We start from the raw sequence: 23,365 nt of genomic DNA, 5'->3' as shown, positions 1-23,365 counted from the left end.
CTCCCGATGGAGATTTCTGCGGAGTATTTGCGCTTTGAGATCAACTGGTGCCTCAAGAAACGGACACGCCATGTCTGCACTGCCTTCAGCCTGCAGGCTTCAACTTAAGAGCAGGGGAAACTCAGGATTAGTTGAAGCAAATCTGCCAGTGAGCATGTTAGTTTCCTGGAGTATGTTGCCCAGGTAACTCACTCAGAGTTACGCTGAACTGGATTTGTGAAACAGAAAAACCAGAATTGCCCTCATTACTTTGAAACATCCTCAAAAGATTTTCATATCAATTGGTAAACAGAGATAAAAAGATTCAATAAATGTGTTTTTAACGAACATTTTTCTTATTTTTCCTTCAAAACTACCGCGGACTGTAATCTCCCTGCTGTCTAATATGTGTTCATCAAACACATGGCCTTAAAGCTGAAGCTGCAGAATCTCAGCACCAGAGATTGATTGAAGTAATTGAGGCCTTAAATGCGAAAGCACTGATTCTCTGGTCCAATTAATTCTTGAAAATGTATTTCTTGTTTTACTTGAACACACAATACAGTGAACAAAAATATATTCACATTATTAACAAAGAAGGCATGAGCAGTAATTTAAAACAATGGGGACATTCTCCATTTTGTATGAATGGCGAGGATTGTGTCTAAAATAGGAAGAATTTTTAATGAATTAGGAAAATTCCAATTTCCTGTGATGCCCAGAGATGGAAGCTGCAAAAGATCGAGAAAAAAAAGGCTCCTTGCATCTCTAGTTATCCCTTAGAAAGGCCAGCCATATCCTATGAACACAACTTCTTTTTAATCTATGAGTTCTTTCTGAACTTTAAAGTTAAAACCTATACAGTCTGCTCAACATAAAAATAAAATAAAAACGTGAACCTAACCTTTATGGCACAAAGAGGAAATGTAAAAAAACAAACAGACCGCTTTCAGTGTAGGCTTACAGACAGTGTTCACACTTGACACATTGAGTGAAACACACCAGAACTGAACTTATCTGATCTGAATTCATATGAAATTTAAAAACATGAAAAAACAGAGTGAAAGCAAAGCTCTTGAGTCTCTCACTTCAGAAGAAATCTCTTTGGTAATCAGTCTTCACGTTGTTATTGACACAATGAATGAACAAATGTCAAAAAGTTCAGAGAATAGTGTCCAGTAGTAAAACTCTACAGTTACAAAAACACAAGTTGGCGCCTTTACAATATATGAAAGTGACCATATAGAAATCTGTGATGCATTGATTGAAGCTATGACCCAATGGTGACTGTAAACTCTGAATTGCACCATAAGGTACAATAATAAGGTACTGCTCAAAAGCACCTAAGATATAGCTGTATTTTATGTTCAGAGATGTTAGATTTTCTGTTGTGATAAATTACAGCTGCTCTACAACATACAGTGTGTTATTCATTGCTGTTGAGAGTGCATGAGGGCTGGTCTCAGAGCTGTCTCAGTCTCTGTCCCGTAGACATCCACATCATTAAACCCAATTGCAAGTGTGACTAGACAACTTCTCATATTCTCTGCATTTCCTGAATATTGGTAACTTTCAGCAGCAGTCTCTAGTCATAATATGAACATGTTAGAAGGATAACGACTCGGATGCCCATATGTGCACCAAAAGAGTTTTAGGTTTCTGTAATTGTTCCTCCTGTCCATTCTGGCTACATAGTTATACCTCCCTAATGGGGCCACACTTTAGCAAAGCCAAAGTATCAGCAGTAGCATTTCTTTGCTCTTACTGTAAGTGCAGTTGCAAAAAGGGATTTTTTTAAATACTGGCAAATACCCTCAATCTGCTAAAGGCTCACAGACGGTTTAGATTTGGTATCAACATCAAGTGTTTACAAGTAGAGACAGATGTTTTTTTGCTTTCCAAGAATTCATGGACAAAATGTGTGTGTGAAGCGACTGTGTGTGCGTCACTTCTGACTTATCCTAGAGTAAACAGTAGAACTAATCAGTCTTATTTTTCTCATTTCTACATTTTTATAAATTAGATTCATGAAGCGCCAGGATGAGTGGCCATTTAACACTTAAGCTGGCAAATATTCAACTTGCATGGATGCAGCTTTCAGATTCACATCTATGGTGGCAGTTCAGTCAGGTCCACTGCAAGCAAAAAATACATTGTGTTCTGTCTAAACACCTTAAGAACACACTGCAATGTCTAAATCGAACCGAGCTTCCCTCTTCTAAAATAGAGGTGCTTTTACTAGTTTGAGAGAATTTCTTTTAATTTATTATTTTATTATGTATTACAGAAGCTCAGTTCCATCATATTTTAGCCCATTTCGTCTTTATTATAATAAAGGACATGAAAACCTCACCAACCAGTAATTGTAACCAGAGGAAAAACTTAAGACTACAAGACATAAGTCTAGTGTTCCTCTGCTTTCTCTTTAAAGCAAAAATCACCCTCCTGTACCCTTTTGTTACAATTTTACTGGGTAACCAGAGGAACAACTGAAGACTACAAATCATAAGTCTTGTAGTCTTCAGTTGTTCCTCTGCTTTCTATTTAAAGCAAAAATCACCCTCCTGTACCCTTTTGTTACCATTTTACAGCTAACTTGTTTTGATAAACTACCAAATGTTCTTCTCAGCATGTCACTATTACTAGTGTAGTCTATGAACAATTTAAAAACTGGATCAGTTCCATTTGGTTTGTTTTTTAAATATGAAGCACCATTGAGCATGATATAAATAGCAGAGCTGCGTGGATCCAATCATCTCAGAGTCTCCCCCAACTGGATTATTCCTTTTGCTCAGATTTCAGATTCACAGATTTTTAGCACCAGAGATGACAATTTGAATGTGTTCCAGGTGTACAGCTCATCACTCAAGCAGTCAACACAGACCTTGCTAGAATCATACTGCAGTGAAATTTGGCACAAATGTCCCACCAGTCTCTCTCTGGTGGCAGGTTTATGCCTCTGCATAAGGCAGGTGATACTGCTCTTCCCTCTTGTTACACCGCTTGGCTACAATTGCCAGGTACAGCACCAGTAGAATGAGCCAGTAGCAGGCGTAGAGTATCGTCCCTGCTATCAACAAGGCTTTCTCTGTCTCACTGAATGGCTCCTGTGTTTCACAGTAGATTGTATATGCCACACCTCCGAGCAGCACCAAAGCCCACACTGTGACAGGCACAGCACCAATGAAGTTGACCACGATCTTCCTGCGACCTGAGGTGCCCCATCCAGCCTTATTGATGGTGAGCAAGGCAAACATTTTGGCAGGGAGCAAGCTGGACATATAGAGCAAAGAGTAGAGTGACATGAAGATCATGACCAGGCTGCCACGCAGGAAACAGGCATAGGTGGCCTTCACCATCCCAACCAGCTGGACTGTCAATAAGAAGAGCAAGATGTTCCACAACCTTCCACGATAGAAGAGATGGATGACTGTGGCAACCAAGAAGAAGGGAAAGAAGCCAGTGACCACTGACTCATAGGTCATCCAGAGGCTGTGCTTGTGGAACCACAGGGCATTGTAGAGCCACTCACGGAAGTAAGACTTGCTCCATCGAGTCTGCTGGTTGAGCCAACGTAGATACTGGGTTGGCGTTTCAGTCTGGCACTGTGATCGTGCTGTAAATTTAGTCTTGTAGCCGAAGCTGAGCACCCGATTGGTGAGGTGGCGGTCATCACCAAAGCTGCACTTGGAGCCTAGAAAGGTCTGGTGGTACCAGGGCTCAAGGAAACGCTGGAGCAAAGAGCTCCTGTACATCCCCAGAGGGCCGCTGATACACTGGACACATCCAAAGTAGGACTGGCATGCGCGCTCAATGTTGAAGGCCATCCAGTAGCGCACGCTACTGAGGAAGGAGATCCATGAATCATACTTGTTAAGGATCTGGAGGACAGAAATATGAAGAGAAATTAGTACAAAAAATCCATAAATAAAAAAAAAGGACATTCTTCAAGTGAAACTCTCACCATAATGCAACCTAGGGTCTTTTTGCGAATGTACCTGAGTCAAACGTTCGTTTAAAAGCCTAATAAGGACGAAAGCGGACGACAGCGCCACTTTTAGGATTGACCGTATTTTCAAAATCATTTCTAATGGAGTGCTAGGGGCAAATACTATCTTAGCATCAAAATCACTATTTTTAAAACGATAAGAAGGCTCGATGCAAAATTAAACTTTGCTCGTAGTATCAAACATTGTTGTCAATGCTCGAGTTCATGTGTAGAGACCCCGGGGATTCTAAGAGCAAGTTTCATGTTGTGTCGAGCCTTCTTACTGTAAATAGTGATTTTGATGCCGTCGTTAAATTGGCCCTAGCACTCTATTGAAAATAATTTAGACCCGAAAGCGCAAATCCGGTCAATCTTAAAAGTGGTGCTCTTGTCGTAATTATGCTTTTAAAATATTTGAACTCGCTACGCAATGCACCTCAGCTCATCTTCTCCATGAGATGACTTTTGCTGTGAATTGGTGATTTATTGATTGTTTGATTGTTTGATTGATTGATTGATTGATTGATTGATTGATTGATTGATCAATTGACAGAAAGCCTGGAAAGCTGTCACTTAAAACAGGAGTATATAGAATTTTTGCAATAAAGATGATACACAATCTGGTCTAGTAGCATTGGTGTGAACTGGCAGGTTTTTATAATATTTCAAACCAGAAGTGCAAGAACTTGGGGTTGGAGACTGTTCAAATTTGAACCAATTCTGATACTGGTTACTGGGAATTTACAATTTAATCTTATCTCTCTTATTATGTTAGCGTACCAAACAGCCTGTTGGTATGGAATTTCAAATGCAGCCAGGAGCTGACTTTTGACTAACACTGGCAAAACTGTTAAGGTAACATCAATCAAGACAGTAAAAAAAGTACACCTTACACATCTCCTACCAATTCTCCGACTAGTCAGTTAATAACATAAAGATGTTGATGAAGATCATGATATCTCTTCATGAAAGTTCAACTCTCCTCTCTCCCCTAAGCCTATCCAACACGATACCCTCTAAGCTTTTCGATTGATTTGATGTTGGATCAGGTTTTTCATCAGGTTAGATGTGTTGCCCTGCTCAGCTTTGTGTTTCGCATTACAAAAATTGCATGTTGAATGTTGAATGTTGTACTGACTCATTGTGACAGAGCTGATGTCTGACTCTCGTCTTTCTTTCTAAAACATGTGCTCTCGGGTACCGGAATTTGGCACAGACGACACAAGTGGTACTTTGTAAATTGGTCGTTATCCTTAAAAGTACAGAGTACAGTGCCTAACCCAATTTACAATAGCTTTCAATCACCTCCAAAATTAGTGAGTTGACTTTCAAGCCAAACATTTGTGTTTTGGGTCATCATTATACTTGTCATTTCTTTGGTATATACCTGCACATCTCCGCCAACTGCTCCCACCATTGGATCTTCCTCAAGAATCTTCAGCATTTCTATTGTACATGCTGGGTCTAGAACTGTGTCTGAGTCACACACCTAAAGGGATAGAAGAAGTAAACAAGGTACAGTAATACAGTAATCGAACAAATGACCCAAAAATATATAGGCATTGGACAAATTAAGGCTGCAGGTGCTGAAATCTATGAGAGAAATGAGAGGCTGCAGACAAGTTTGCAGCTGGTTCATTGTAATTGCACATAACTGGGTCAGATGTAGGCATAACCTTGGAACCACAGCAAGGGCACAGAGGTCATGCATCAGCTGGCTATGAAGTGTGAGTTGATTAAAGACAGGTCCATCAGATTGGAGCATGAATAACTCAATTGTTTATATAAAACATATTTTGAATTGATGTTGGAAACTGTTGTGTGTTCAATAGATTTAAGGTGGGGCAGAGAAGTTGAAAAATTGGCAATACACCTGATTTGATGGTTGACATCAGTATGCACCAGCACATCAAATCGGGGCAGCTATCAAATCAGCAAAACATCTGATTCAAATGATATCTGGTTGGAGTTTACAGATTAATATAAATTGATAGTCACTGATGGCTTTGTGAAATGTGATTATTTTTGGCCACTGGAACACACCCTCAGCCACCCCTATGTTCACAGGGTTGTTTAATTGTATTATTAGTGTGGGGCCTGCTGTGAAAACAACCATTTCTTCTGCTTTCAGAGATGAAAGTGTTTTCAAAATCAGACTAACTAAACCAAACAAAAGCTACACAACAGTGACATGGCAAGATGATAAGCAGTTATTAGGACAATACTACGTATACACAAATTGACCAAAGTTGTCTAACTTCATCAAAACACAATTTGGTCCATAAGTTGATCTTTCTACATAGATCACAGGTCTTGCAGCGGAGTGAATATTGAGAAAAGGTTCCTTCTGTCATTCAGTGTTGGTCACCTTAATAGATGAGGGATTGGAGACATTAGAAACATTTGAATGTATATTTGGGTTCCAACTTCAATCGGAATATGTCTGAGTTTCTTGTCAGAATTTTAACCTTACAGCTTAGAAACCAGATTTAAACTCCAAATGACTTTATTCCAGAGATGGGGACTCGAGTCACTGTGACTTGGACTCGAGTCGACTCGAGTCGCTGTTTCGATGACTTGTGACTTGACATGAAAAAAAATAAAAGACTTGAGACTCGACTCGATATATGTGTATATATATATATATATATATATATATATATATATATATATATATATATATATATATATATATACATCATAGAAATTGTGATGGTACAGTGTCTTGTCATAAGCTAGAGCTACAGGCACTCACCAACAGCTTGATCGCTTACCAGTAGCCTGATGTTTCAGGGCCCTATCACGAAATATTTGCCAAAAAAATGACTGACTTCTGTCAGCAGCTGTGCTTTGGGTTTCGTGTTTAATAACAGTCATTAGTATGCTAACACGATAAACTAAAATGCTGCGCATACTGAATATTACAGTTTACCATACATCCGCATGGCAACATTGTCAATGCTTTTTAGCATGCTTATGTTTGCATTGAACTTAAAGCAGCCTTACTTAGAGCAGTGAGCATGGCTCAGAGAGAGACATGTGAAATTAAAAGGATACTCCAGCATTTTTGTATTGCAGTTTGATCAAGTAAAAGGACTCAAGTGAGACAGATCCTTTGAGATAAATTGGAAAAATTCCTAGATATGTTGACACGTGGGGACTTTTTTGAATTCCCCATAGTGCAAGCAATATCATCTTTTCATTAGGTCCTCTGTACCTGGGACCCACCCATGTCTTTCAGACCAGGGGCGATTTTAGGGTTCAAGAACATCAGGGGCTAAGGGGAAAAGAACAGGGACAGTTGTGCGCACGGAAAATTTTTGGTGAGTGTCAGTGTGCTTATTTGTGTCCCGTCTTCTCTGAGTTCCAAATTCGGTGAAAGGAAAGTCGAGAATAATCTGCATTGGGCCAGGTTCTTTGCTCCCTAAATCCTTGACTGGTTCCTCTCTCTCTCTCTCTGCTCTCCTCCCTGGATCCTCTCTCGCTGTAGTTGTCTCCCTCTCTCTCTGCTCTCCTCCCTTGCTCCTCTTTCGCTCAAGTGGTCTCTCTCTCTCTCTCTGCTTACCCCCCTGGCTCCTCATAAGCTCTCTCCACTCTCCTCTCGCTCTTTGCTCCCCTCCCTGACTCGTCTTGGGGCCTAGTGTTCCCTCTCTCTCCTCTATTCTCTCTCTCTGCTTTCCTCCCTGGCTCCTCTCTGGCGCATCTGCAACAATATGTCACAAAATAAACAATTAGCTCGACTAGCTGCACCAAGATGGATTTATGTGACTTGGGCCTACACATTATTAATCACAACAAAACTGCACTCACATCTGCACAATGTTTTTTTCTAAAAATTAAAATGAAACATAGTAGCTATGGCTTCATGAGGGTCAACATTTTATGATGTATGCTGCTTTCTTTAATTTTTTAAGGATCTATGGATCTGAAATAAATTACTATTAAATGTGGTCTGCATTACATGATTTACTGATTTGCAGGGCTTCTAGTAGCAGGCAATGAGGTAGAAATTGAATTGTAGCCTATAAATACAACTCCATACATCCTGAAACCGAAAATGTTGGAGCCAAAAATGATGTTTTCTTTTGAGAGTTGGAGGAAGTGATTCCTCTACACACACACACACACACACAAAGACGAAGTATGTTTGGTTTTGGAACCTTGTACATACACTGATCACATCACCCACACAACATTATTTTGCCATTTTGAGGAATACTTTCCTTCAACCAAGCTTGTTTGGAACAACACGTGTTTTTTTTGTTTTGTTTTGTTTTTAACTTCATTTATCATCAAATAGTATGAACAAGTGAAAAAGGGACAAAACCCCCCCCCCAAAAAACAAAAACAAAGCCACAGACATTCCAAGACATGACAAAGGATACATAGGGCAAGTTAAAATGGCAGACAACTTCACTGAATGTAATTTGAATAAAATTCAATTGCTGATTCATTTTTTGTTGGATTCAACATATAATAGAGACTCAAAATATATTTTTAATTCAATTAAAAATAATGGGAATGAAGGGGTTGCCTTGGACATTTTGACTTTATGTATATGGAATTTACCTAGTAATATGAATAGATTAATTATGTTAAATTTACTATTGTGAGAGAAGGAGCCAAAAATAATCATTTTCTCATCAAATGATGGAATGATGGAACGGTGTCTTTGTAGCCACATGTTTAAGATGGATTTGGTTTTGTGTAGTTTTGAGGAAAAGTTGAGAAGCTGTTGTTCCATTGGGTCCTTACAAACATGAATTCCAAGGTATTTAACACAGTTTAACAGGTATGTTATGCAAGCTTTTGTCCTCAGTTTGAAATAAACACAGAATTTCACACTTTGATTTGTTTAGTTTTAGGCCCGATGCAGCTGAAAACAAATCTACTAGAGATAGAGCATGTTCAATCTGTTGTTTATCCCTTAAAAATAAAGCCGTGTCATCCACCAATTGAGTTCTTTTTTATCTCTTTACCAAAAATAGATAAACCTTTAAGAACAGGATCATGGAGAATGTGCAATGACAGTAATTCAACAACAATCAAAAATAAAAAAGGTGAGATGGGACAACCTTGACGAACAGATCTCATGACAGGGAATCTTTGTATAGTATATGGTTATAACAAAACACCGCTATCAATATTCTTATAAAACATTTCAACTGTTGAAACAAAAATTTGGACCAAAACCAGAAAGTTGGAGCGCTTTGTATAAGAGGTTGTGTTCTACAGTATCGAATGCCTTTAGAAATCGAGAAAAACTACAAGGGCTTCAGTTTCAATATAGTTAGAGTAATCCAAAAGGTCAAGAACAAGTCTTATATTACAGCGTATGTGACGGTTGGTCATAAACCCAGTTGGAGTTTCACCTATAATCTCATAAAGACCTCTTTTTAAGCATTTGACAAAAATAAAGAGAAAATCTTGTAATCACAGTTTAAAAGCATGATGGGTCTCCTGTTTCATAGTTGTTGATATTTCTTTCTTATCCAGACATAGTCGAAATAATTCTATTAAACGGTTTTCAATTATGTTCCAGAAGTGAAAATAAAATTCAACAAGAATCCCATCTATGCCAGGCGACTTCCCTTTACTCATAGATTTAATAGCCTCTAAAAGTTCAAGTTTTGTAATGGGTTCCTCCCAATCTTTTTGAAACTGTGCAGAGATAGAGGGAGTGAATGACTGAATTAAACTAAAACATTTCTCACAATCATTGATTTGAAAGTTAGACTTGTCAATATTACTATAAAAGGAGCAGACATATTTTGAGATATCTGAAGGGATGTTAGTTATGTTATCATTAATCTTGAGAGATACTATATTATTTCTTTTACGGTTTCGTTTCTCTAAAGCAAAAAATAACTTGAATTTTTCTCTCCTTGCTCCATTTTGCTCTCGATACTATAAATGCGCCCTTAGCAATATCAAAATATAAGTTGTCTATGTCTTCTCTTAATCTTTTCATTTTAATTTGTTCTTCCTCTGATAGGGAAGTTTTGTGTAGTAAGGAATGAAGTTCATTCATGATACTGATTTCTTTAGCCAAATTATTTTTCTTGATATCTTTGGCACAACATATTGCTAATTCCCTAATTTTGAATTTAAAATATTCCCACTTGTGAGTGTGACTAGAATCACTGTTACCAAAAATCTGTTTTGCGGTTATGTTTACTAAATTGCAAAATATATCATCTTTGAGCAGATTAATATTTAATTTCCAGTAACCAAGTAGATTGTCCTTTTTGCTTAGTTCCAATCATATGAATAGTAATTAAATTATGATCTGATAAGGGGGCATATTCATGAGAGGTTTCTGAAACAAAATGAGTACTAGAGGGAGATATAAACCATAAATCAATTCTTGATTGCAAAGATCTGTTAGCATTGCTCCAAGTAAATTCTTTTTTGTCAAGAAGGATGGCGACACCTGCAGACTGTTGGGAGAAGTGACAAAAGTAGCCCTGATCACCCCATTGAGATTTCCAAAACTTAACATCACTGTCAACTGAATGAGTCTCTTGTAAGAATATCAAATCAGCATTTTTACGTTTACAAAAAATGACGATTGAATTCCTTTTGGTCAAATCACGAATGCCATTAACATTAAGAGATATTATTTTCAAAGAATTAAAAAAAAGTCTGTCATGAGAAGAAAGAAAGAAAACAAAAAAATTAATTGGATGTCTGTGAATGAAACTATGAAATAACAAAGCTCTGAGCTGGGACTGTCAGAGAATTATACTTTATGTAGAAGTACTGAACGAGTATTAAATGCTGAGTGTTGAGTACCTTGAAAAAAATCGTATCATATATATATATACTACAGAATTGAGTATGAAGCCCTGCATAAACATTTAAAAAATGGAACACTTAAAACATGGGCTACATCTTAATTTAGTGGTCAGTGGAACATCTAAATCAACAATGCCATGACTTACGCAGTGAATCTAACACCATCAATAATGGCAACAGGACCCTGCCATTTAGTCTTTTTTCCTTCGGTGCGTGCTTGCTTGATGAGAGGCCAAAGTTTGTTTCTGCTTTGCTTTTCCTGATCGGTGAGATCTTCCGCCATCCAAAGCTTTTTTTCTTTCATAACATCTGCCGTGAAGGATGCTCTCCAAACCTTGTATCTGAAGGTGCGCATATTGAACTATATGATGATGGGGCGTGTGCTTTGATTATTTGTGGTCGTCCGATTCTGTGCACTGTGTCTACTATAAATCCAAGCTTGCTTCTTTCCTCTGGGATTATCTGGTTGATGATCTCCAGCACTTATGTTCTTACATCCTCGTTTGGTTTTTCAGGGAGATTTAGAAGACGGAGATTCCGCCTCCATTTGTGCCTTTCCGCTTCATCTTGCTTCTCCTGCATGGTGGAGAATTGGTCTTTGAGTGACAACACAGAGTCACCTGTTTCTTTGCTCTGTATTTCCAGGCTTTTCATGTTTTCTTTCACCGTCGCTATCTCCGCAGTGTTCTTTAACACCATTTTTTCGAAGTTGGAGAAGCGGTCATTCAGACTATTAATGGCTTTTAGTATATCCGAGTTAGAGACTGGCTCTTCTTCCATTTCTGAGCAGAGTTCTTTGGGGTTGGGGCTATGGAGAGGAGAGGCTGGTAATGGAGTGCACAACCCTGCGTAAGCATGGTCTGGAATACTGTCCATTATTGATGTTCCTTTTTTCTAGTTTCTTGCATCTTGTTTGTTAGCCATCTTAGCATGTGTTGCTAGTTAAGTTAAGCTAGCGGCGTACGCTCCGTGAGAGAGGTAACGTTACGTTTTTTAATTAAGTAGATAGTTTGAGCGAGCCTACCGATAAAGTATATAACACAAGAAACGTTTCCCACTTATCAAGCGATGGATAGGTGAGTCTCAAAAGTCCATTTAAAAGTTTGGTACTCTGACGTAGTGAGGAGCTCAGAAGAACGGGTCTGACCAGACCGCCATCTTGCCGCGATCCCCTTGAACAACACGTGTGGAAGGGCATGTACAGACTCGCGTGATGTGAGTGAACAAACCGGCTGGTTAGCAGCTTAGCCTATTTGGCAGCTCCTGAGTCGTGCAGGCAGCTGTGCTCAACAGTTGCCTAGCCAAGTAACGTTAAGGTTATGTCATGTGGTTGCAATTAAACTAAGGTTAAGCTGTTGTTGCGACTCTCATAACAAAACACAATATTTTACTGCTAGCCTCAGGGGCGGTTCTAGGGGGGGGCCAACAGGGGCCAGTGCCCCCGTAACTCTGAGTCTGGACCCCCCTGTGGCCCCCCTGACAGGGAGTCTGCATTAATAATACAATGACAGATTTCTTGCTATGATTTTGTTCTGAAGGGAAAGGCAGAAATAAAGTGTCTCAGCAGTTTACTACCCAATCAAAATTGTTGAAATTGTAAACACTGCTTTGTCTAAATGAGGGATTTATCCTTTTTTACGGGTTGTATGTGCCCCCTAACAAAAAAGCCAGCCCCAACCTGGCACCCCCTATTAAAACTGGTCCAGAACCGCCACTGGCTAGCCTACCTGTTACTCTGTTTCCACGTTAAGAGAAAATACCACTGTGCAGATGAATAGCCTGCAGTTGAGGTGCTTTCTAAAGTTATTGTTACCTAAGGTAACGTTACCTTAAGTTGGTTCTTGATTCTTTGCCAGTATTGCCTTTGGCCTGAAAAAGCTACGGATATCCATGTCTGCGATGTCTGCACATGACTGTCATGCTCTGTGAAGGAGTTACTTTTACGTTGTTGAGGCAACTTCTCATGCGCAGGGATCTGTGCAGTTAGGTCTGGGCTCGTGTGGGCGAAGGGGGCGGGTGAGAGTTGTGACCAGAGTCATAGGGTTGTGACTGTCTGAAGTGGGTGATTTGATGTGTCTATTTCTGTATTAAAAACTGTAATTTGTGCCGGAAAAAAACGTCTGGGGCTAGGTTTAAAACATCCAGGGCTCCAGCCCCAGAAGCCTAGGGCTAACAACGCCACCGTTTCAGACTCCACCTATTAAAAATAAGTCTCATTAAATCTCAAGCACAAGAAAAAATAAACCTGGTGACATCATCTGGGTTTAAATCTCAGACTTGACTGAGCTCCTACTGAGCCACAGGAAACATTGTCTTGTCTTTGATGCAGAAGTATATCCTTAGCCTTATTTGTGTGTCTGTGGATCTTACCTGCACATAATCCACACTGTCCCCCAGTGCTTTAAAGGCGGTGTACATCACCTCTCTTTTCCCTCCCCACTCCTGCATGATACAGGAGTAGCGGCAGCTCCTGACCAGCCGAGCGACTCGTGTTGCCTCCTCCATGTGTACCATGCTCCTCCCTCCACCTCCGACACCCCCTCCTCCACACCCATCGCTGTGATAGTTTCCCTTCCAAACCATACTGCCCGCCTGGTCAGCGCCGCCCATCACCTCCTGAAAAACTTCCATCATGTAGCGATCCTCTGGTCGATTCCCATCCACCACCAGTACCACCCTCAGGCCAGGGAAGGAGATTCGGCGGATGCTGCGCAGGCACTTCCTCAGGTAGTCTGGGTCCTCCTGGTAGGCTGCGATACAGAGGGCCACTGAACGACGGAGGTGCTGAGGATGGGCGGGGCTTCTCATCCGTCGATGCTCCAGGAAAGCAAAGAGGCTCTGGAGGAAGAGGTGGAGGGAGAGGAAGGCGCCATAGAGACCAAAAGAGAGGTGGTGCTGCTCGGTGTGGATGAACTGGTAGCCTTTATAAAAGTGAAGCACAGTAGAAACAAAGGCACTGTCATTGCCTATCATTCTCATCATACACTGTTCATTTGATGTGTATATTGTTGAAATTCACAAAATGAACCTGTGACATAGGCCAGCAGGATGGTGAAGAGGACCACCACAGCAAACAGGGTGGTGACCACGATGTTCAGCGCATTCCTGCAGCGAGAGGGCATCTGGAGGCCGAGAGAAACACAGGAGTGGGAGTGATGGAGCTAGCTTCATTTGAACCTGGGTCTTCCACAAAGGATTTATTTTTTCAAGAACTTAAATGTGTCTGAAAATACACATGACAACACGACCAAACATATGATCAGCTCATTTTGATTAATAGACCAAACATTGAATACAAAAAAATAGTACTAAGAATTGTTTAGCTTCTACTAAGAGCACTATTTGAACCATATTGAACCATATTTACATATATATATATGTGTGTGTGTGTGTGTATCACCAGCCGCCACTGATATACATATATATACATACATAATATGTATGTGTATATATATATATATATATATATATATATATATATATATATATCTATATATATATATATATATATATATATATATATATATGTGTATATATATATATATATATATATATATATATGTATACATATATATATATATGTATATATATATATATATATATATATATATATTACATATATATACATACATATATATACATATATATATACACATATATGTATGTATGTATGTGTGTATATGTATGTATGTATGTATATATATATGTATATATGTATATATATGTGTATATATATGTATATATATATGTATATATGTATATATATGTGTATATATGTATATATATGTGTAAATATGTATATCTGCACTTCAATTTTAAGTGGGAAAAAACTTGAGTTTTCCATTAAGATCTGATAAACAGGGACCTAAGTCTAGTTCTGATATAGCCTATGCTTCACTTAATGTTGTTGGTATATACCAACAACATTAAGTGAAGCATTGTAAAAAATTGTAAAGTTAATAGTAAAATAGTAAACAATAGTAAACTAGGAGTACAATAGTAAACTAATTAAAGGATCCGAGGTTTAAGAGCCATTTTTACTTTTATATTTTTTAACCTGACTATACAAGACATAATTGTTTTTCCTAACGATCAACGGATACCGAACCAAACTGAAAACCATGACCAGAAAACCGTGATATGAACCGACCCGTGGATTTTGTGAACCATTCCACCCCTAACATGTACCTTACTGCACTGCACAGAATGATACCTGGCTCAGATTTGAAGAGTATTCAGTAACCTTAAATGAGAAAACCTACAACTAAACACCACCTGCTGTCTGTTCTGCTCTCTCTCATCCTTGTCTACCTTGCTGTTCCCCCTCTATCAGCCCCTCTGGCACTCCCTTCCCTCTCTCTAGGTTAATAACTCTAATTAAAGGCCAGCGGCTTTGGCCAGTGCTCAGGACCAGTCAGAATGGAGGAACAATTCTGTCCTTTCATTCATGAAATTACCTCCTGCCCCCACTCAACCCACCTGGCTAGGCCCACACAGCAGACACAGAGTGATGTTTATATTATTACATTAAATTACATATTTGGCTCTGTGGGAAAAACTGGTACAGACAGATTTTTCTCCCTCTCTAAGTGGATGTACAGATTTACATCCCAGCACTGAATCCCTCTTTCTACACAGATCTACACTCTAAACGGAAGCAGGCTTTAGGATACTGCTGACAGAAAGGGGAAATTTGTAAATAGAGGTTTTGGAACACATACAAAACACTCTAAGAGGATCTTTAATACTTTTTACAGACGGTCTAATTCCTCCAAAATCTCTAATCTCTCCTTTTCTATTTTGTATTTCTTATCCCAGCACTAACTCTCTGATTATCTTGCTTACAATGCTTGCAGTCCATTCTGTTGTTGCACTTACTCTGGATAATTATGAATTCTGGATATTCTGGATAAGAGCTCCAGTCGAATTATGATGAAAAACAAAACATGGATAAGATACAGTGCATCATATTTCAGAAACCGAAATTGATTGAAAATGTCCTTATATGATTTAATAATAATATTCTGCTGCAACAACTCACTTCGATTTATTGGTCCTCTGAGAGGAAGTTAGACAGAAACCAGTTGGAAGTTTCCAGGAAACACTTGAAAGAAATTACCAACTATTTATCAACCACTTATTGAAAATAGCAGAATATCATACTTAAATCATATTGGGGTGATTTTCTAATACATTTTTTAGGTAATCATTGATGTATTTTTGGTGGCATTTCAAAGATATTTAAAATATTTTATTCAGTATGATTACAACCTTGTTACAATGAAATTTGTGTACTCAAGGGATAGGCTGGCCACAGAATTGTAATTAAATGAATTGATTCATTTTATATGCCCAGGTTTTAAGATATCTGACTTTGAGATCTCTGCTTCGGTTTCAGTACATTAGAGGTGAATAGAATTTAATTTGTGTTGCTCAGAACATGAAAGAAGTGTATTTAAAACATTTAAAAGCTCTCCTCAAAAGAAAATGTCCATTTTACCCGGATAATCAACACAACCCACTGTCAGGGACTATTTCTTTTTTTTTTTTTCAATACTGCCATGAGGCCTTATAGAGTAGTGTGTGTAGATCCTTCTGGGACATTTTTTTTGCCACTAAGGGCCACAGCTTAAACTCAATATCTGATTCATGTTGGATTATACATGCAGGCCAAGTAGTGGGGTCTGAACACCCTGGGGCCACAGGCTGGATAACAAGGTAGAATAATATGGACTGCTTGATTGGAGGGCCCCAGTCACCAGCGGGGGTTGTTGGCAGGCGGGGATTAGTAAAGGTTGTTGGGGGGTTACTGGTTACTGGCTATCCTGACTGCAACTCAATGGCAACTTGGCTTCTTATGGAACAGATGGTGCTCAAAAATTATTAGTGATAAGCATTGACCACAATGAAATTTACATGAAAATAATCCTCCATTAGTTGTATGAAATGTACTGACCATCTTTCGCTGTCCATTGAAGGTGAGAAGAATTCAAGATTATTATGATCATCATTAGCTTTCTGAATACTCTCCCCCTAGACAGCGCAATGATGTAGAAAGGACATGTCTCTTTGTCACAGTGGAAGAGAGTATGAGGGTTTAAGTTTCTACGTGAACAGAAATCCAAAGAAACTGAACCCCATGAAATGACACATCAAAATTGTGACAGATCTAAGGTAAAAAGAAAAAGCTTAACTGAGCACAAATGGGCCCCCTCTGAAATATGAATCATATATAAGCACGTTGAATAAGTGGAAGGTGTCTTGTTAGCCCTACAAGAAAGTTGTGTTATTGTATTTATAACTCATAAAGGTTGAAGTAGCTCCATTGCCACGTCTCATCTATGTGACATCTCATCTCATGTCATCTCATCTCATCTCATCTCATCTCATCTCATGTCATCTCATCTCATCTCATCTCATCTCATCTCATGTCATCTCATCTCATCTCATCTCATGTCATCTCATCTCATCTCATCTCATCTCATCTCATCTCATCTCATGTCATCTCATCTCATCTCATCTCATGTCATCTCATCTCATCTCATCTCATCTCATCTCATGTCGTCTCGTCTCGTCATGTCATGTCATGTCATGTCATGTCATGTCATGTCATCTCATGTCATCTCATCTCATCTCATCTCATGTCATGTCATGTCATGTCATGTCATGTCATCTCTCTCTCTCTCTCTCTCCCTCTCTCTCCTCTGTGAGAGACAGAGCGGAGCCGCAGCGGACAGAGAAGCAAATTTATAGGTTCAACACATGCACAACACCATATTACAATGAAAATGTGTACGGTAGATAACTGTGGCGTTTTTATACTGCTGGGTTTTTTTTTACATCCCAACAGGACTTTATTGATTCATTAAATAAACACACAAAAAGGGCACTTTATGATACAAGGCAGGTGGACCCTATGTGTGCACATGCCTGCCTCTTACTATGGTTCAGGATCTACAGCTGGGAAGTTGACAACTACCTTATAATAAACCACGTGTTCCATAAAGGGTTCAATGGCAAAGTGGAGGTAAAAGTTCAAATAATCTTAGGGACAGTATGAGGTTGATGAGAGTAGAGAGAGTGAACGAAAGCAACTGCAGACTTTAAATGAAATATAACAGAAGCCCCACATAGTTAAGGGGAACTGCAGAGTTAATGGTAAGTCTCTGTGGGCTTGTCACCACAAGCAATGCCTTTAATTACAATTGAATTAACTTACTGCTTTTTGTTGTAATGCATTGAACCTATTTTTATTGAAAATATACACTACTTTGTAAACCTTTGCACAAAACCCTATATAACCCTATATATTGGGTTTAATGAATAAAGCCATGGTTAGGACCAGTTGATAAAGTTCTGGCTTTTTTGGTCCTGTATTGTTGGTTTGTGGGTTGAAGTGTGGGTCATTTCTCTTTTATTAAATGAGTGAAGGATCTGTTTAACTGTCAGACTGTGAACACCATCAGAACAACACACCCCTGTTCTGCGTCGTCAGTCGCCCTTGCCTGTTTACTAGGGATGTGACGAAACCAGTAAGATAGAAAAAGACGACTTGAATGCCCTTTAGTAATAAATCTGATGTGTACAGCACTTATTACTCACATACAATTTGTTTTTTATTCACTAGCAATGATCTATGTAAAATTGTAAAATAGCACAGCAGCCAGTGTGCAGCTAGTAGCCAGTAGCAACCCTTTCATCCCTCTGGTTGTACAGCGGGACTTCTAGGGCACCCAGGGGTGTGTGGCACAAAAGGCAAGCCACAAACATGTACTTGGTCGCAGGTTTCTCTGATCTCCCTACCTTATTTTGTCCAGCAGATGACCAGACCTCTGTTAGTGTAACCGACATGTTATTATTTCCTAACTGTCTGTTCAGTGCTCGTTTTTCTCTGGGTCAGTTGCTAAAAACAAACAGCCAGAATTGGAGCTGATGCAGTGTCCTTGGGCTCATTAGGTGAAGCAGACAGGTTGGGTGGCGAGGCAGTAGCAGGGCAGCCTGGTTTCAGCCTGCCATGTGGACAGCTGGCCTGTTTGCTCTACCTAACGAGCCCAGAGACACTTTTGTTGCGAAGAGCAGCTCCAGAGGATGAGTGACCCAGACAGGAGCACCCAAAGACCGGGAGAGAGGCCACAGAGGCCAGCATGAAGAGGTTGCAGTGTTACTGCAGTTCAAACTCCACAGAAAACAGACCTTAACAGAGCTACTGTGAGACAGTTTGAGTGAAGCACGAATAATGCAACCAAGATTGCATTGGTTTGCTAACCAATCTGAGGTGAGTAGAGCGGGTCTTATGAGAACTGATGCTAGCAGCACCCTCTGCTGTTCAAACAGAAGAATACAATGACAAGGACAGATAGAAGAACACATTTATACTGACTAGTGCATTGCCCAGTAGGAAGTATGTATTCCTATAGAAAAATGGAAGGTAAAGTAGCGTTTTCATGGATGGCCAAATGAGGCTGTGTTTGAAGGTGGGACGTCAGGGATATAATTGATATAGTTTTTGACTTTTTTTGATTTTACCATTATTTTTCACCTTAAAAACGATTCACCTTGCCTTGTTTGGTGTCATTATTTTCAGCACAACCTCACATGTGTAACTGTACCGTTATTGTTTCATTTTGACATACTGTATTAACACAATGGACCCAAAATCACAAAAAAAAGAAACATAAAATCAGAGTAGGAAAAAGTTTTTTACTGCGAAAACCACAAATATGTTTAACAAACTACTTTCTATTACTTGTCATGCAAATATAAATTGTTGTTTGCAAAATTTGTGCATGAGTTTTTGAAATTTACAGAGTTATATATGCTTCACATTCAGCAGTCTCCTTGTTTGTTTTGACTCATTTAACAAAAAATGACCCTACTACACACTAAACACACTACACCAAACACTACATACCACAATAACGATACACTCCAAACACGCTAAATTTCACTAAACTCTCAACTCTCAAAACATGCAATCGTAACTGCTGCTGTCAATCTTTCGCCGCTGTCCCTCTCACAACTTCCACCTGTTCCTCAGCAACCAAATCCTGTGTTTTGCCATATAATTTTGTGATTGGTTGGTGTGGTGCCTTTTTCAACCAATAGGAATGTGTTATTTTTACTTGCAAACACTTCCTGCTTTCGGACACTTTCGTGATAAAAGCCCATTTTTCACCGTTTCTTCCTGCACCAGACACAAAGCAAACGTGACGGCAATGTTTGCGAAAAAGCGTGGCGGACATTATTTATCGTAAATCTGGTTTTGGACGCACAGATTCCGATTCCAGCTTGTTGTCCATGGATATCCGGATTTCCTCAGAATGGAACAGACTCGATCCGGACTCGTTCAGTCTCATTAATCCACAACAGTCAGTTTAGATGCACAGAACGGGACCGAACCGCCGGCAAAATCCCGGTCCAGCTCGCGCTGCTACAGGTATAGATCCGCTTGTTTCTTATAGTGTGTCGTGGGGATGAGCTCTGCAGTGATTGACTCTGGTGCGCACGTGGCTATGGTGTACAGTGATTGGCTCTGGTGCACACGTGGCTATGGTGGCTATGGTTGACAATGCTAGCGGAAGTGGTTAATAGGTTATGAACTTATTTATTAACAATATCATTGTAGTCCAAACAAATCCGACGTTGCACACCCTTGAACCACGCAGCAGCCATGTTGAAAATCTCAGGTCAGTCTGATCCTGATCTGCAGAGATATTGAGGCACACACACACACACACACACACACACACACACACACACACACACACAGACAGACAGACAGACAGACAGACAGACAGAGATTCCTCGCTTTTATAGAGAGATGAGTATATTATGTATAGTATATTATATTAATATAAAAATATTCACTGCCCTCTCAACTCTGTTTTGGTCTCCACCAACTCATGAAGAAATACTTGTCTCTTAAACTGCTGTGTCCACTTCTTTTTCTCTGTTTGGTACTGATGTGATGTTGATTGGCTTGAGTCGAAAATTATTTATAAGAAGACCGCTACGCAATTTCCAGCTGTGTTTGTGGTGATGAAGATTTTTAAAGCCAAAACATGATCTTTTCCTTGCCTTTACCAAGTGGTTTTTGTGTCTAAACCTAACCACACCTTAGCACAGTGTTGTCACAACAGAAAATTTAAAATTGAACTGAAAGAAATTTAAAGTTTTAATATGTCTGTGGTTTGCAGAAATGTAAATTGCCAACTTTTATTCGAGCGACTGGGTATGGGACTTAATCTTCAAAGACAACATCATCAGGTCACCTGACTGAGAATGAGTGCAAGTAAGTAACAATAAACATGGTGGGTATGGTGTGTACTCATTTTTAAATGCACTAAAAACATAGTGTTATAGTAGCACAGGTAGCACAGTGTAATAAAGTTAGACCTGACTGAATAAAGTCACACAGCTATCTAAAGTTTACAAACTTTAGCCACCATAAGCAACTAGTCATACCAGACAATGTAAGGCTATAGCAGCAAAACCTCTGACTGTATTTAAATGAGTGAGGGTGCTATTCATTGCTTATGAATGAAACTTTTCATCGTAAGCAGAAAATATTTATTTCTTCTAAGTAACATATTCTTGCCTTAATCTTATTTCTGGGATCTTATTTTCATCACTTAGTGTTATTTACTTACTTACTTCTATATACATTTTTGACTGGATCACAATGGGTTGTGGATAGCAAATCTACTTTATCTGAGGTCTCACTGTATACAAGTAGCCTGTCAAGCAGACTTTGTATAAAAGGCCACCACAGCGGGTAGGTCCAGCATGGCAGTGATGCCATGGAAAATCAAACAGGCTAACGTTTTCTTTGGAGATGCCAGAAGCCTTCCAACGGACGCTCACAGGCTTTTCTACTGTATCAACTGTTTCCTAACTGTAACTGCGTCCACAGAGAGGGAAAGCAGCATGTCTAGTACAAGCCACAATCACACAAACACAGTCCTAATGTACACACAGAGGCACACACCGATTCACACACAGTTATACAGAAGTTAAAGCAGAAACTGGCAGCAGTTGTAAAATTCTTCAGTCCTGTTCAAGGTATTACTTCACACAAAAACACACACACTCACACACACACACACACACACACACAGGCAAAACATGTTTTTCTCTACCACATATTGCAGCACATTCACCACACAAGCCTGAACACACTCATCTCTTTGTCCTGCATGTTCTTACTGTGCTTTAATGTTGCTTTTTCCACTTAACAAACTTTCAATTCAGCTTCTGTCCCTGCTGAACATGTTTGTTCTCACTTGCGAATATCTTTTATATAATACATTTTATTTTTACATGTACCTGACAAACCTGAAGCACTCAAATAGAAACTAAACACCATCAGAACACAGTTTCATTGTGTTTAACATATTAAAACCCTTACCTTCCTTATCCAGTGGACCCTCCGTCTACGTCTCCCCCCAGATCTCCGTCGGTCGAGCCGGGACGTCCAGCCCTCTCCTCTCCTTAGCACAGCACTCTCCTTGTTCTGTCCCCCTCCTTCCACCAGCTCACACTACATCTTTATTCCAGCTTGCTCTCTCAATTCAGGAGATCCCACATCCAAAAATACAGCAGTCAGTTTAAACCAACACCCTCACTGAGCCAGCCTCCCCGCTGTCTGCTCCTCCTCCTCCACCTCCTCCCGTTATTTCCCAGGACTGTCCCAGGGCATGAAGCCCCCCAGCTGAGATGTGATCAGAGGTGCTCAGCCAGCAGCTGATGCTGGTGCAGTCTTACGTCTGCAGATTGCTGGTTGGGCGCAGGAGCTAGCCTGGTCTCTGCCTCTGGTGCTCTCCATCTGACTCCAGATTTCCATCATGAGCATAGGGTGAAAGTGATAGCCAAGGTGAAGATTGAGGGCTAAAGTTGGATTTTGGTGTTGTCCTCGAGGCTTCTTTTCGTCCTGGGATGAAGCATCCCAAGGTTTCATCATCCCCCTTCCTCTGTCCTGTGCTGCAGTATCACCTTGTCTCTGCACCAAAGCCTCCGTTCTCCCCCTCTACTGCTCTGTCATACTGTCCTGCCCGGCTGCCTTGCAGAACGACACTGCTAAGCTTCTCCTCAACAGCTCCTCTCTCTGTCTGCTCAACACCCCTCCCCTCCATGGACACCCCTAGCTAGCTCCCTACCCCTCTGCAATGCAGCCAGCAGCCTCCAAAAAGCCTGGGGACTGTTTGACTGGAACCCCCTCTCTTCTCCACCTCTCCGACTGACTGAAAGCATCCTTTATGGGCTTATTCAGTCCTTTCTCCCCCTCCTTGCCTGCTCTAAAGCTGAGCTGCTGACATGCTGCAGGTTCCCTGCAGCCTGAAATAAACTGCAGTACGCCTCAATACACAGCCGTCAAAGCCACACATTTCATTAAAGTCAGGTAATAGAATGTACTTTTCCTTAAGCAGACTTTTACATGAAATACAGCTCAAGTGGCTCCACTAACCTACATTTAGAGGCTATTCACACTCTACTCTTTCTACACGTTTACACATTCTGCTTTCTGGCTCCCTGACTGTGACACATGATGAGTTATAGTAATTACTCTAATAGAAGTCTTCAGCAGTCACAGTCACAGCACCC

The 23,365-nt window shown here is 40.0% G+C and overlaps 1 protein-coding gene across 1 annotated transcript; it reads right to left on the bottom strand.

Annotated features, from left to right (window-relative positions):
* Positions 1–496: 496 nt before the first annotated feature.
* Positions 497–23,298, bottom strand: has3 (hyaluronan synthase 3). The gene is made up of 5 exons (XM_030426913.1): positions 22,173–23,298; positions 13,794–13,887; positions 13,136–13,686; positions 5,355–5,456; positions 497–3,860 (listed from the first exon to the last, which is right to left on the bottom strand). The coding sequence occupies exons 2-5, from the start codon at positions 13,885–13,887 to the stop codon at positions 2,931–2,933; spliced, it is 1,677 nt and encodes a 558-aa protein (XP_030282773.1). The 5' UTR covers positions 22,173–23,298; the 3' UTR covers positions 497–2,930.
* Positions 23,299–23,365: the final 67 nt, after the last annotated feature.

The sequence above is a fragment of the Sparus aurata genome, chromosome 8, assembly GCF_900880675.1.
Source record: "Sparus aurata chromosome 8, fSpaAur1.1, whole genome shotgun sequence".
Lineage (NCBI taxonomy): Eukaryota > Metazoa > Chordata > Actinopteri > Spariformes > Sparidae > Sparus > Sparus aurata.
The sequence above is the reverse complement of the archived record's forward strand: the minus strand, read 5'-3'. Positions and strand labels throughout refer to the sequence as shown.

What these genes read in the sequence shown, in the direction of transcription:
- has3 (XM_030426913.1), bottom strand. Translation starts at nt 13,887, where the DNA reads ATGCCCTCTCGCTGCAGGAATGCGCTGAACATCGTGGTCACCACCCTG. An exon ending in ACAGTGTGGATTATGTGCAG is followed by an intron (nt 5,457 to 13,135) that starts GTAAGATCCACA and finishes CTATCCCTTTAG; the next exon opens with GTGTGTGACTCAGACACAGT. An exon ending in CAGTTGGCGGAGATGTGCAG is followed by an intron (nt 3,861 to 5,354) that starts GTATATACCAAA and finishes TCTGTCCTCCAG; the next exon opens with ATCCTTAACAAGTATGATTC.